Here is a 15355-nt window from a genome sequence, read left to right as displayed (position 1 = left end):
CAAATGAAAATTAATAATGTATATTTTTTGTAATGTACATTTATATAATTAATGCTGAAAAATATTGGTTCAAGTTAACATGCACAGTTAAGTACTGTTAACATATTAAAGGACATTCCACTTTTTTGGAAATAGGCTCATTCTCAACTCCCAGTTTATACCATTTTTGAATCCATTCAGCAATATCAGGTTTTGAGACCAGCAGCATGGCATTCAGAAATGACCAAGAGTATGGGTATTTTTCCTATTTAAAACTTTCCTCTTTTGTAGTTCTATTTTGTACTAAGACCGGTGGAAAATGTAAAGTTGTGATTTTCTAGGGTGATATGATTAAAAACTATACTTATTCTGGTGTAATAATCAAGGAACGGTGCAGCCATAACATGAGTGCAGCCATTGCAGTGATATCACTGCAGTAAAACTCAACTCATTAACTCTGGGGGAGTTGGAGAATGAGCATATTTTCCAAAAAAGGGGAGTGTTCCTTTAAACCTTATTGTAAACCATTATCAAAGGTTTATATTTTGTTGTCTGTGTGCATGGTGTTTAACCATTTCATTGCTGTAACCCTTAAAACCAGACTGCCAAACCGGTTAATATCAATGCATGCACACCTCTTTCCCAATGACACTAGAGGATGGTGGTTGCACTAGTGACTTGGGCTCGTCATTGCAGCTTGAAGCATTTTGTACTTTAATTTAGTAATGGCATTTTCCACCAGGGAGATGTAATAGCAGTGTCAGTTAATAGAGGGAGACAGTGATCAACTTACACAACCTCACATTTAATCCTTACTGTTGCACAAGGTAGTTGCATTTACAAATTGTACCTTATTTACATCCTGACAATTACGAAATTTATGTAATGCAGAATGATCCTGTTAATACTGTAAACTAATTTGAAACGACAACAGCCAACAGTACAATAGCCTTTTTGACTGAACTGGTATTTAATACACTGATCATAAATTTATACTGATTTTAAAATTGACTGATTTTAACATTTATAAGGAGCTGATCAAAACAAAAAACAACAACAACAACAAAAAAAAACATTCAAGAGTAAACAATATATTTTAACACCTACACTTGTAAAGTACTTTTTACTTATAGAAAACACACAATCACTTTCTCGTCTTCCATTTTTGTACCTCTTTTTTAATCATTCCGAGACAGACAGAGTGGTACCATTTTTCACAGTTGCTGCACTGAATCTAGTGGAAATAAAAATTGTCACAAGTAAACTTAATTTTTAATTATATTGAACATATGTTACGTTCGGGAACCCAGGGAAACACAGGAGACGAGAGATCCAAACACACTGTGAGTTTAATGGGTAATCCAAATTCAGAATCCAACAAGCAGGGGTCAAAACCAAAAATCCATCCAAACAAACAAACAGGAATAGGAACAGGAATAGAACTTGAAACTCGTAAGGTGAGGAAACTGGGTGACAGAAAGAAAGGACTCCATGAAAACAAACAGAAACAGACCGGTTAATATAGGCAGGGTAATGACTATCAAGTGAAGACACCTGAGTGCAATTAACAGAAGTGCAATTACTGTGATGAAGGGACAAGGCTTTGTGGGAATTGTAGTGCCTGCGGTGAGGTGCCTATGGGGAAGTGAGACCACTAGTGGAGACTCAGGGAAACAGAGACCAGACAGCCTGACAACATATTAAGTTAAAAATAAACTGTAATTCATTCTTTTATTACTACATTATTAAGATATTAATAGTAATTTCAGCTTAAAATCATCAAATTGAAATATAGACAATTGAACAAACAGTAAAAATAATAAAACCTTTTGATCTGTATTGACCTAATACAAAATACTACTTAATATTTGATTTAAAGTCATTTCTGTATTAACTGCATACTAATTATCGGCATAATAATTATCTATATAGTTGAAATAATTTAACATTTCAGTTCTACAGATTGTATAATACCTCATCTTCATGGGGAAGTTGTGGCCTAGTCCCAACTGCTCCCCGGGCGCTGCAGCATAAATGGCTGCCCACTGCTCCGGTGTGTGTTCATGGTTTGTGTGTGTGCACCTTGGATGGGTTAAATGCAGAGCACAAATTCTGAGTATGGGTCACCATACTTGGCTGAATGTCATGTCACTTTACTAATTACTAATTTCTCAATGAAGGAGCCATGCTTCCAACTGGACACTCTTTTCCACACAGGGAGCAATGCTGTTCGGGTTGAATACTGAAAATACAATATCACAAATCAAAGTTTTATTTTAACCATTTGGTCAGAAAGACAGACAGACCGACCAGTGTATCGACAAACAGATAGACAGACAGACAGACACTAACCTAAAGGATTATTAGGAACACCATACTAATAATGTGTTTGACCCCCTTTCATCTTCAGAACTGCCTTAATTCTATGTGGCATTGATTCAATAAGGTGCTGAAAGCATTCTTTATAAATGTTGGCCATATTGATAGGATAGCATCTTACAGTTGATAGAGATTTGTGGGATGCACATCCAGGGCACGAAGCTCTCGTTCCACCACATCCAAAGATGCTCTATTGGGTTGAGATATGGTGACTGTGGGGGCCATTTTAGTACAGTGAACTCATTGTCATGTTCAAGAAACCAATTTGAAATGATTCAAGCTTTGTGATATGGTGCATTATCCTGCTGGAAGTAACCAGCAGAGGATGGGTACATGGTGGTCATAAAAGGATGGACATGGTCAGAAACAATGCTCAGGTAGGGCGTGGCATTTAAACGATGCCCAATTGGCACTAAGGGGCCTAAAGTGTGCCAAGAAAACATCCCCCACACCATTACACCACCACCCACAAATTGTAGCTTATTTTTTCTATTTGTAGTGGAGATGCGTGTAGTGGACTGTTGGAAGACCATTTCAGGTGACTACCTCTTGAAAGCTCATCAGAGAATGCCAAGAGTGTGCAAAGCAGTAATCAAAGCAAAAAGGTGGCTACTTTGAAGAACCCTAGAATATGACATATTTTCAGTTGTTTCACATATTTTGTTATGTATATAATTCCATATATAATTCCACATTTGTTAATTCATAGTTTTGATGCCTTCAGTGTGAATCTTCAATTATCATGAAAATAAAGAAAACTCGTTGAATGAGAAGGTGTGTCCCAACTTTTGGTTGTACTGTACATTAAATAGATATAAAAATAAATATAAAATAGGTACATATACATAGTGTTCTTTATAAGTGGATAGCATGTTCTATCTACTAAATCAGAAAGATGTATTTTTAATGTTGTCTCATAACATTTTTTTCAGGTACCTTTATTTGTAATTGCATAGACATAAAACCATACATTGTTGACAAGGATTGTGCTATATGTAGTGAAGTGAAGTAAAGCAACATGATGGTGAAGTATAATAATAACAAATACTTGGAATTTGTGGAGTTTATCCCATCCACGTGCACCTGGCATATACTTTGTATATTTACACATTACTCCTGTCATTGTGTCAACAGTGTATGGTTTATATCTATCCTTTATGTTTTTGTAAGCATAATGAACTCTTAACTCTACTTATCACAGTTTTGTTAGTTTGGACTAAGTCTGTCTTTCATACTTTGTCATTTGACCTATATTTTGTCTCACATTTTGATTACATAAGTTCACCTGTGGTGTTGCTAATTATTTCATTTGTTCTGTCTACGTTACGTTCTTGTCCTTTTAGTTTGACTTTGTCGGGTAATGTTTTAGACCTCATGACTGCTATCTGTGGATACCCTTTTCCTATGTCATGTGGAATAAATACCTTCTGAATCTTCTCCTATTTGCACCTTTTTCTACAACCTAGCTTCAGTGTGAAACTACAAAATATAAGGTTCTTTAAAAGTTTAAGATCTTAAGAACTACCATCACCATGTTTCAAGTAAAACACTTTATTAGTAATATGTAGTAACCAAACCACAATAAAATAAATATTCATTCAATTAAATACATGTAATTAATTAAAATAATTAGTAACACTATATTTCAGAGTCTATTAATTAACTAGTTGCTTATAAGTATGCATATTTATAGAATATTAGCCATTTATTAGTAGTAAGCACATATTAACAGAGGTGTAAAATACTTGAGTAATTTTACTTGAGGCAGCAAAAGTTTCGTTTCACCCGCAAAAAAAAAAAAAAGTTTATTTATTATTTTGTTCTGTTTTGATAGAGCCATTAGCTATGATATACTGAATGCACAAAATAGTGCAAATAAAATCTGTGATGAAAATTTAAATACTATTAATATTTTTGTGGGACTTTTTTCTCATGAATCTAATTAGTCACAAATAACAATTTATCAATATTTGCTAGGAAAAAACTATAAATGCCCAAAATAAAAATTGAAAAGATTAATTGTCCTTTTAGACAGTGACGCTGAATAGACAACACAAATAAAATGGACTTTAAAAACGTTAACGTTTTTTTGTATTAATTCTATGACTCTACTCATTAATTGAACACATTCTAGTATTCTGTTTCGAATATATTTCTAGCCTCTCCATCACATCTTGCTCTTCTGTCACAGTCTTATGTCTTTCTGTCACTGTCTTCTGTGAGTGTTGTGTTTGTTTGGTGCCATGTGCTCTATCCTGTCTTTTGTGATCCCACCCACCTTGTTACCCTCATTATTGTTTAGTTGCTCCACCTGTGTTTCTCAATTGCTCCCGGACTCATTACCTTCACTCCGCACAGCTGTTTCATCCACTCACACACTTACACAATGTAGCAGAAATGAGTCGAACCAGACAAATTAAAGAGTCTATCAGAGCTGTGTGCATTGAAACGAGAGCCGAACTCCTCAGGAAGTCATAAATCAGTTCTAGTGCCACAAGAACCAAGCAAGATAACCAACCAACCAACTTGTTCACACAACAGCTTTCAACATTAACACCAATAGAACAATTATTGACAATTTTAATTCGAAGAAGACATTGTCAAATTTATTGTTCGTGATTGAAATGCAACGCTGGACATCACATGTAAACCCAGGAGATCAAGTTAAATACTTGCATTGACTTCCCCCCACCCAGCAGAACCAGACTGAAATTCCTAAGGGGGAAGGGCTTTAAACCTTTGTCTTCACAGAAAAGTCCCTTTGCCAGAGAATGGCAAAGAAACTGCTTTTTGTACATTATATATGGACCAGAATGAACTCAAAAAGACTTATAAATGAATCGTTCCATTGCTTAACTCCATATTCATTTATGTGTAACCCACACCTTTGACTATCATGTATAATCACTTATTGTGTATGTCTTTTGATAACTATAGGATACATAGTCATGTCTAGAATTGATATAATCAAATTTTCTTGCTTGATATTGTCCTGACAATCATTTATTTGTAAAATATATCATAATCATGTTATAGGAATCATGTCCAAAATTAGACCCTGTGAGGCAAGAACCACATGCCTGGTAAGATAAACAAATGATTTATGATACCCCAGAGCCAAGACCATATCTGATTGGTCAAGGCAACATTTGAGGGGTGGCCAACAAGGAAGTTTAAATACTTTGGACACCATGAAATTTTGCTTTTAGTCTGCTTTTAGTCCCTTGCTGCTGCTATTAGCCATGTCTGTTTCTAGTCTCTAGCTATGCTTCTGCTAGCTTGTAGCTTCTAGCCATGCGGTTTAGTCATCACTGTTTGAGCGCAGTTCCTGCGTGCTTCGGCCTGCCTGCTGCTACTATGCCACGATAAGAAGGAACACAACCTAGTCTCGTCAAACTTTATTTCTTTTCTTTTTCCGTTTGAGAGTTTCGTGTTCTGAGTTAAGTTTTGTAACGTCGAGTCTCCGAAGCCTGACCTCGGATGCCCGTTCAACTTCGACCAGCGCACACGACTCTGCACTTTCAGCCAACGCCCAACAACCACGGGCTTCCCAAGACATCACTTCACTACTGAACTTCCAGCCAATCAGCGACACCGGGATACCCCTTTCAATGGGAGTCCCTTTCACAGAAAACGAAGGCAACGTATCCCCAGATATTTGTTGTGCTGGTGTATCTAATATAATTTTAGTCACATTGAGGAACTCAATGCGAGGGCTAATTACGTGATTGATGGTTGTTCATGTCTATGCAATTTAACGTATTGCTGTAAACTTGGAATTCCATATTTCCATTCTCTTAAACTCATCTTTTCCTAACTTTCGATCTTCCTGCAACTTGTGTGAAAGTGTGAGTGCGTGCGTTTATGTGTTAGATTAGTTTATATGTCTTAGATTTATCTAATAAAGCCTTATTCATATTGAAAAGAGAAGTATCTTGTGTTTTGTGCTTCCAAATTAATGTCTTAAACTGCCGATCTTGTTACTGTTCTAATTAATAGTGTTTTCACTATAGTTTGGATATTAGTATCCAGCGCAGATTTGATGTTAAACGGCTAGTTCACTGAATCGCAGGGCGTCTCCGTGAACAGCCGTGAAACAGTGATTCTGTTCAAATTCCCTTTAAAATCTTAAATGATTCCCTTTGAGCTAAATTGACCTGTTTCCGTTACAACAAACACACCTGGTGCCCATTGTCAATGAGTATATATTCTCCACTCTCTAACCACTCTGTCAGGCTGTATTAATTGTGTAATGTAAATTGTGATTTGTAAATGTTCCTGGATACTCGTGTTTTTGCATCTTGGCTGCGTCTGCTCTTGTCTCCGTGATTTGTTTCTGTTTTGTTTTGCCTTGTTGGCCTTTTTGTTCTCATTTATTAAAAAGTAATTTATTCCCTGCACTTGGACCCAGACCCTGTTTTTTCCACTGCTCCGTTTCTACCACGCCCTGACATCTTCAAAGGGATAGTTCACCCATAAATGAAAATTCTTTCACCATTTACTGACCTCTGTCATCCCAGATGTTTATGACTTTCTTTCTTCACATGAACACAAGCAAATAATTTTTATTTTTATTTTGAAAATGCAATTCTCTAATCAGCCACTAGGGTTAGAATGAAAGGTTGTGAAAAATGTCCACTCTCTCCCTCTATTGATTGACACTGGTTTCATGTCTCTATGTTCCTGCTGTAGAATGTTATTATAAAAAGGAGGTTAATTTTGGACATACAATTCCCTTTCCTAGCAGTAGGGGTAAAAAGAAAGGTTGTGAAAAATTTCAACTGTCCCCCTCTATTAAATTACACTGGTTTCATGTATCTGTCTCACTGCTGTAGAAAGTTATTATAAAAAGGAGGTTAATTTTGGACATGCAATTCCCTTTCCTACCAGTAAGGGTAAAATTCAGGGTTGTGAAAAATGTCCACTCTCTCCCTCTACTGATTGACATTGGTTTCATGTCTCTGTCTCCCTGCTGTAGAATGTTATTACAAAAAGGAGGTTAATTTTGGACATACAATTCCCTTTCCTAGCAGTAGGGGTAAAAAGAAAGGTTGTGAAAAATTTCAACTGTCCCCCTCTATTGATTGACACTGGTTTCATGTATCTGTCTCTTTGCTGTAGAAAGTTATTACAAAACGAAGGTTAATTTTGGATATGCAATTCCCTTTTTTACCAGTAGGTGTAAAAAGAAAGGTTGTGAAAAATGTCCACTGTCCCCCTCTATTGATTGACAGTGGTTTAATGTCTCTATCTTCCTGCTGTAGAATGTTATTACAAAAAGAAGGTTAATTTTGGACATACAATTCCAGTTCCTAGCAGTAGGGGTAAAAAGAAAGGTTGTGAAAAATTTCAACTGTCCCCCTCTATTAAATTACACTGGTTTCATGTATCTGTCTCACTGCTGTAGAAAGTTATTATAAAAAGGAGGTTAATTTTGGACATGCAATTCCCTTTCCTACCAGTAAGGGTAAAATTCAGGGTTGTGAAAAATGTCCACTCTCTCCCTCTACTGATTGACACTGGTTTCATGCACCTGTCTCACTGCTGTAGAAAGTTATTACAAAAAGAAGGTTCATTTGGACATGCAGTTCCCTTTTTTACCAGTAGGGGTAAAAAGAAAGGTTGTGAAAAATGTCCACTCTCTCCCTCTACTGATTGACACTGGTTTCATGCACCTGTCTCACTGCTGTAGAAAGTTATTACAAAAATAAGGTTAATTTTGGACATGCAATTCCCTAATAAGCCACTTGGGGTAAAACGAAAGGTTGTGAAAAATGTCCACTCTCCCCCTCTATTGATTGACACTGGTTTCATGTCTATGTCTCCCTGCTGTAGAAAGTTATTACAAAAATAATGTACATTCTGGACATGCAATTCCCTTTTCTACCAGTAGGGGTAAAAAGAAAGGTTGTGAAAAATGTCCACTGTCCCCCTCTATTGATTGACAGTGTTTTTTTGTCTCTGTCTCCCTGCTGTAGAAAGTTATTACAAAAAGAAGGTTCATTTTGGACATACAATTCCCTTTTCTACCAGTAGGGGTAAAATTCAGGGATGTGAAAAATGTCCACTCTCTCCCTCTAATGATTGACACTGGTTTCATGTACCTGTCTTACTGCTGTAGAAAGTTATTACAAAAAGAAGGTTCATTTTGGACATGCAATTCCCTTTTTTAACAGTAGGGCTAAAAAGAAAGGTTGTGAAAAATGTCCACTCTCCCCCTCTATTTATTGACACTGGTTTCATGTCTCTGTCTCCCTGCTGTATAAAGTTATTACAAAAAGAATGATAATTTTGGACATGCAGTTCCCTAATCAGCCACTTGGAGTAAAATGAAAGGTTGTGAAAAATGTCCACTGTCCCCCTCTATTGATTGACAGTGGTTTAATGTCTCTATCTTCCTGCTGTAGAATGTTATTACAAAAAGGAGGTTAATTTTGGACATACAATTCCCTTTCCTAGCAGTAGGGGTAAAAAGAAAGGTTGTGAAAAATGTCCACTGTCCCCCTCTATTGATTGACACTGGTTTCATGTATCTGTCTCTTTGCTGTAGAAAGTTATTACAAAACGAAGGTTAATTTTGGACATGCAATTCCCTTTCCTACCAGTAAGGGTAAAATGAAATGTTGTGAAAAATGTCAACTGTCCCCCTCTATTGATTGACACTGGTTTCATGTCTCTGTCTCCCTGCTGTAGAAAGTTATTACAAAAAGAAGGTTAATTTTGTACATGCAATTCCCTTTTCTACCAGTAGGGGTAAAATTCAGGGTTGTGAAAAATGTCCACTCTCTCCCTCTACTGATTGACACTGGTTTCATGCACCTGTCTCACTGCTGTAGAAAGTTATTACAAAAAGAAGGTTCATTTGGACATGCAGTTCCCTTTTTTACCAGTAGGGGTAAAAAGAAAGGTTGTGAAAAATGTCCACTCTCTCCCTCTACTGATTGACACTGGTTTCATGCACCTGTCTCACTGCTGTAGAAAGTTATTACAAAAATAAGGTTAATTTTGGACATGCAATTCCCTAATAAGCCACTTGGGGTAAAACGAAAGGTTGTGAAAAATGTCCACTCTCCCCCTCTATTGATTGACACTGGTTTCATGTCTATGTCTCCCTGCTGTAGAAAGTTATTACAAAAATAATGTACATTCTGGACATGCAATTCCCTTTTCTACCAGTAGGGGTAAAAAGAAAGGTTGTGAAAAATGTCCACTGTCCCCATCTATTGATTGACAGTGTTTTTTTGTCTCTGTCTCCCTGCTGTAGAAAGTTATTACAAAAAGAAGGTTCATTTTGGACATACAATTCCCTTTTCTACCAGTAGGGGTAAAATTCAGGGATGTGAAAAATGTCCACTCTCTCCCTCTAATGATTGACACTGGTTTCATGTACCTGTCTTACTGCTGTAGAAAGTTATTACAAAAAGAAGGTTAATTTTGGACATGCAATTCCCTTTTTTACCAGTAGGGGTAAAAAAAAAGGTTGTGAAAAATGTCCACTGTCCCCCTCTATTGATTGACAGTGGTTTCATGTCTCTGTCTCCCTGCTGTAGAAAGTTATTACAAAAAGAAGGTTCATTTGGACATGCAGTTCCCTTTTTTACCAGTAGGGGTAAAAAGAAAGGTTGTGAAAAATGTCCACTCTCTCCCTCTACTGATTGACACTGGTTTCATGCACCTGTCTCACTGCTGTAGAAAGTTATTACAAAAATACGGTTAATTTTGGACATGCAATTCCCTAATAAGCCACTTGGGGTAAAACGAAAGGTTGTGAAAAATGTCCACTCTCCCCCTCTATTGATTGACACTGGTTTCATGTCTATGTCTCCCTGCTGTAGAAAGTTATTACAAAAATAATGTACATTCTGGACATGCAATTCCCTTTTCTACCAGTAGGGGTAAAAAGAAAGGTTGTGAAAAATGTCCACTGTCCCCCTCTATTGATTGACAGTGGTTTTTTGTCTCTGTCTCCCTGCTGTAGAAAGTTATTACAAAAAGAAGGTTCATTTTGGACATGCAATTCCCTTTTCTACCAGTAAGGGGAAAAAGTAAGGTTGTGAAAAATGTCCACTCTCCTCCTATCTTGATTGACAGTGGTTTCATGTCTCTGTCTCCCTGCTGTAGAAAGTTATTACAAAAAGAAGGATAATTTTGGACATGCAGTTCCCTAATCAGCCACTTGGGGTAAAATGAAAGGTTGTGAAAAATGTCCACTCTCTCCTTCTACTGATTGACACTTGTTTCATGTCTCTGTCTCACTGCTGTAGAAAGTTATTACAAAAAGGAGGCTAATTTTGGACATGTAATTCCCTTTTCTACCAGTAGGGGTAAAAAGAAAGGTTGTGAAAAATGTGCACTGTCCCCCTCTATTGATTGACACTGGTTTCATGTCTCTGTCTCACTGCTGTAGAAAGTTATTACAAATAGAAGGTTAATTTTGGACATGCATTTCCCTAATCAGCCACTTGGGGTAAAAAGAGAATATTGTGAAAAATGCCCATTGCCCCCCTCTATTGATGGACACTGTCTTTATGTCTCTGTCTCCTTGCTGTAGAAAGTTATTACAAAAAGAATGTTAATTTTGGACATGCAATTCCCGTTTCTGCCCGTAGGGGCAAAAAAAGAGGTTGTGAAAAATGTACACGGTTCCCCACTATTGATTGACACTGTTATCATGTCTATATGCCCTTTAACTAAAAAGCTATTACAAAAACAACGCCTACTGAGCTATAGCAAAAAACGAAGAAAGTTTGCACTTCCCCCACGGTCCCTAACTGAAGGCTCTGCTGAGAGCGTTCTCTCCCGGCTTTCTGCACATTGCGACGGCTTGCACGGGGCCATGCTTATTATATCGAGGGAAATATAGTAAAAGAAGGCTGTGGAACATGATCAGCTCTTCCCTTTTGGAGGTCACACTGTTTAGATTTTTGTAGGGCAATTCGTTTTGGAGTTATTGGCGTTTACTGCTGAATGTGTCACGAATATCGAAAACAAAACCAACTTAACCCCGCTACAATATCGTCTGTTTATTTTGAGCGCACGTGCGTCTGTCGCTTTAAATCCTCGAGCTCGTTATAGCAGGATGGATTCTGATTGGATGTCAATGTTTGTATCGTTCATCAGCTGTAAAAAAAAATCGTTCTGAAAATGATTTCAACGATACCGTTTCTCTTTGTCTTTATCGTTATTGTTGTTGTGTGGACTCTGCTATTCTTTAATATTGAGAACGATTTTTAGAACTATATCTTTATAGTTATCTTAATAGTTATCGTGCTTGGTGTGAACGGGCCTTTACATAGGCAAATTATGTCAGTTACTCTTTTGAAATACACCCTATTATACAAATCTATAGGATTGTCATGCATTTGTTCCACCTTCAGAATAACTCATTGAGATTAATGTTCAGCCGTGGCATGCTTCACTCAACTAAGAAGTGTTTAAATAAGCTCATTTGCATCATGGAGCTATGCCAGTGATTTTAATGTGTTAGAGGCCAAGGCCTCCTGATCGTGGAGTCAAAGTAAAAACGCTAAAGATGTATCACTGTGGCTTTTGCATCACCCTAAATCGGCTTGACCCAACTCTGTGAAGGAAATGAGGAAAACATGAACATATGTCATTCACAGCCTGGTTATTCTGAATTATGCTGAGATTTCAAATGCAAACTTTAAGGCCACACAAACCAACACACACAAGGTTGAGTTTTGTTTTTCTCTAATTGAGAGTAAATTGATTTTTCACTGCACTGAAAGTCGGTTGTGTTTGTTTTTCAGATACTGCCCCCATTTTTAACCTACACAGTTGTGCAATTCTTCAGCTTTTGAGTTTTAAGTGTCAGTAATTACAGTTCTTGCATCATTATTTCATCCTTTTGAGGTTTTCAAATGTTTTATGTCCCGTATACATTAGCCAATCCTGCAAATTGAACTTTCAGTCGGCTGCAAATGACATTTACGATACTGTACGATATTTACTATACTGTTAAATAAAATATTATGTTTTAATACACCAGACCTCCAAAATGAAAGTCATGGGGTTCACCACTTTTAGCGATAAAATACCAAACCAACAGGATTTTAGAGGTCAGATGATCCAAGCATTGCAGTGTATGAGCATCTGTGTCAAGTCCATGTTGACCACTCATCCCTCTTCTTCAAGGTCACCTGAAGATTCACTTCTGTGATGAGGCACTTTGCGGTTCTGGGCTTTCAGCGGTACATCACTGCCAGGTCTTCAGATCAGCAAACTAGTAGATAATTGAGCAAATGGGATGAAATGGATTTGAGATGGGAGCACTTACCGATAAGTTCTATAAATACCTGAAGGATGAGTTGAAGAGCATCTCGAGTGTTTTTCAAACAATCTAATAATGTTTTCATTATGCCTTTCTCAGGTTATATCAATTTTCTTAAGGTGATCTTGCGTTTTTTGACAAGTGTCACTGTTACTATCATTTTCTGTAATATATTTGTTACAATATTTTGTGTTTGACTGCAAGAGAGTTGATTCCACCTCAATAACAAGACATTTTATATATTGCTTTGACGTAGCAAATTAGAAGCATTCACGCTGCGGTTGTGGAGTATATCAAGCTTGTCATTGCTAAAAGCAGTTAATTGTCACATAATAAGTTCATTACTGTCTGTTTACACAAAGTCATCAACAAATGGATTTATTTATGCTCTGATACAAGCCAATGATGCAATATCTCTCTGGAGAACTAATTTGCATTGAGATATTCAGAAAATATGCAGATTTATAAGCACATGCCTGCTAGACAGGGACCCTGGGTGATGCTAATGCTAATGCTTTGATCCAGAGAACAACAACCTGAGCAAAAGAACTAGCAACCAGCCAAATACCCTACCAACAACCTTATACCTTATCAATATAACAGCTGTTTTAGTTTAGCGTTAGCATTACTAAAATTATTTCCTTCTGTTTACTACTTAATGACTGATATTGAACCACTTGGCAAGTACCCCGGACATTTAAATGAATATAAAAATATAGTTTTGTAATAAAAATGTGCATTTAAAAAAAACTTTCTATGTGAATTTTCAATCAAAAATGGCATTATCTTTCATGTGTTTAGTTGCTAACCCACGTACTTAATGCTAGTCTGTGGGCTACTCAGGGTGTTGATTGGGTTTTATTTACATCTGGGAAATCTGAGAGAAGAAATGTTTATGTTATATTAAGATAGATTATGGCATGCCATCACTTTCATTATTAGGTTACGAGGGCAACACCTGTTTCTATAGCTCTACACTATGACAGCTGCACGTAGCGCTAACGCTAGCAGTTTTCTGTGCGTCTTTACCATATGAGCCTCTCAAAATCTACAGCTCTGTGTGGTTAGACCTGGAAAGAAGTATGGAAAATGTGTCTAGAAATGTTCATATGTCATGTTTTCCATCATACCGCAGTGTAGCATATGACAATGTAGCAATTTATGGATAAAAAAAGATACTGCATAGCTAAATGCCTGTGACAAAAGGTGGACACCACAGCTTGACAGCTTCTGGTCTTTTATTATCCGCAATATTAAGTACTTCAGTCTTGAGGAGTCTATGTTAATCTGAGTTCTGTTGTTTTCTTGTGTTCAACAGACACTTAGGCTTAGATCTGGTGCCCAGGAAAGAGTTTGAAATGGTTGATGCGGACCAGATCAGCGTTTCTGATCTCTACAAAATGGTGAGTACATTGACTGCATCTCAATGGGGTTTTAATGGATGCTTTTTCATCGCTGAAGCAGTAAATGACTATAACGTCCTCTGTTGGATGTTAGGAAAACATATAATAGATATTTTTGCATTATGATTTATAATTCATACAAATTGCAAATTGACTATTTATGAAATGCTTTTGCATATGACACTATACAGATGATACACTTACGTGTGCTTAATGCAGAGTTCCTATTTGCTGAAATATTTGCTCATAGCATTTTGATTTTACAGTTCTGTTTTAAATTTGTAAGTATGCATATAAAAATAAAATAGACTGATTGTAGATTGTACAAAAATAATATGAATCATTTTTTAATAAATATATTTAGGTTTTTATTTAAATGTGAACTATTAAAATTTAAAAAAAGACTGTTGTGACTTAAATTCTTAAAGATTTGTTCAGCATACAATGAAGAATGATTAACAGGCAGTTCATTATCTTTCATAAATAATGCAAAAATAATCAATAAAGATTATTATTACATGATGCGAAACAAATAAATATAACAGTTTTATGATATTCAATTATATTTGACATTATGATATTATGATATGATTGTATATATATATATATATATATATATATATATATATATATATATATATATATATATATATATATATATATATATGTATATATATGTATGTATGTATGTATGTATATATATATATATATATATATATATATAAATTGACTAATTATGCTTGTGTTTTATAATTTCTATAAAAACTACGTACAGATATTTTTGCATTTTAATGCCATTTATATTACTTCAATATTTTAAATATTACACTTTAATTTTTCATTTAAATGGAAACCATTACAAGTAAAAAGAAGACTGTTACTTAAATTCTTAAAATATTTCTTAAATATACACTGAAAATTAATTACATTTCAGGTCGCTATTTATTTATCATCACAAAACAATTTTAATAGTAGTAATAATTATCTGTATTTTGGTGTGTACTTCTTAATTTTCGAGTGTTTTTCTTGCTTTGAATTACAGCGAGTTGTTCAAAATGCGTTTATTAATATGTGAGTCATCCGTGTAAACTAGAGCAGGAATTAGTGTTTTAATGTATTCCTGCAACTGTTTTGCATATGTGCATAATGCAGGCATAATGTGCAGATGCTGCCAAGTTCCCACCTGTAGAATGAGCTGAACAATTAGACAGCCGAAATGTTTTAAACACTCCATTAGAGGGCAGATTCCCAAGATGCCTCATCAGAATGAATCATTTACATATTCTTTGTTTAGTTTTTCAGA

At 35.9% G+C, this 15355-nt stretch overlaps 1 protein-coding gene across 2 annotated transcripts in view; it reads left to right on the top strand.

Moving 5' to 3' along the window:
* Positions 1 to 13973: 13973 nt before the first annotated feature.
* LOC113039825 (dedicator of cytokinesis protein 3-like) overlaps positions 13974 to 15355 on the top strand; it is a 70277-nt gene continuing 68895 nt past the window's right edge. For both annotated transcript variants that reach the window (XR_003275086.1, XM_026197927.1), the window contains exon 1: positions 13974 to 14052. Coding sequence is in view for 1 of the 2 variants with exons in the window: in XM_026197927.1 (XP_026053712.1) it covers positions 14008 to 14052 (45 nt within the window). In the remaining variant the exon portion in view is untranslated. The remainder of the gene's footprint in view (positions 14053 to 15355) is intronic.

The sequence above is a fragment of the Carassius auratus genome, chromosome 22 (genome assembly GCF_003368295.1).
Source record: "Carassius auratus strain Wakin chromosome 22, ASM336829v1, whole genome shotgun sequence".
In the NCBI taxonomy this organism is placed as follows: domain Eukaryota; kingdom Metazoa; phylum Chordata; class Actinopteri; order Cypriniformes; family Cyprinidae; genus Carassius; species Carassius auratus.
Note: the sequence above shows the minus strand (reverse complement) of the source record. Positions and strands in the feature narration are given on the sequence as shown.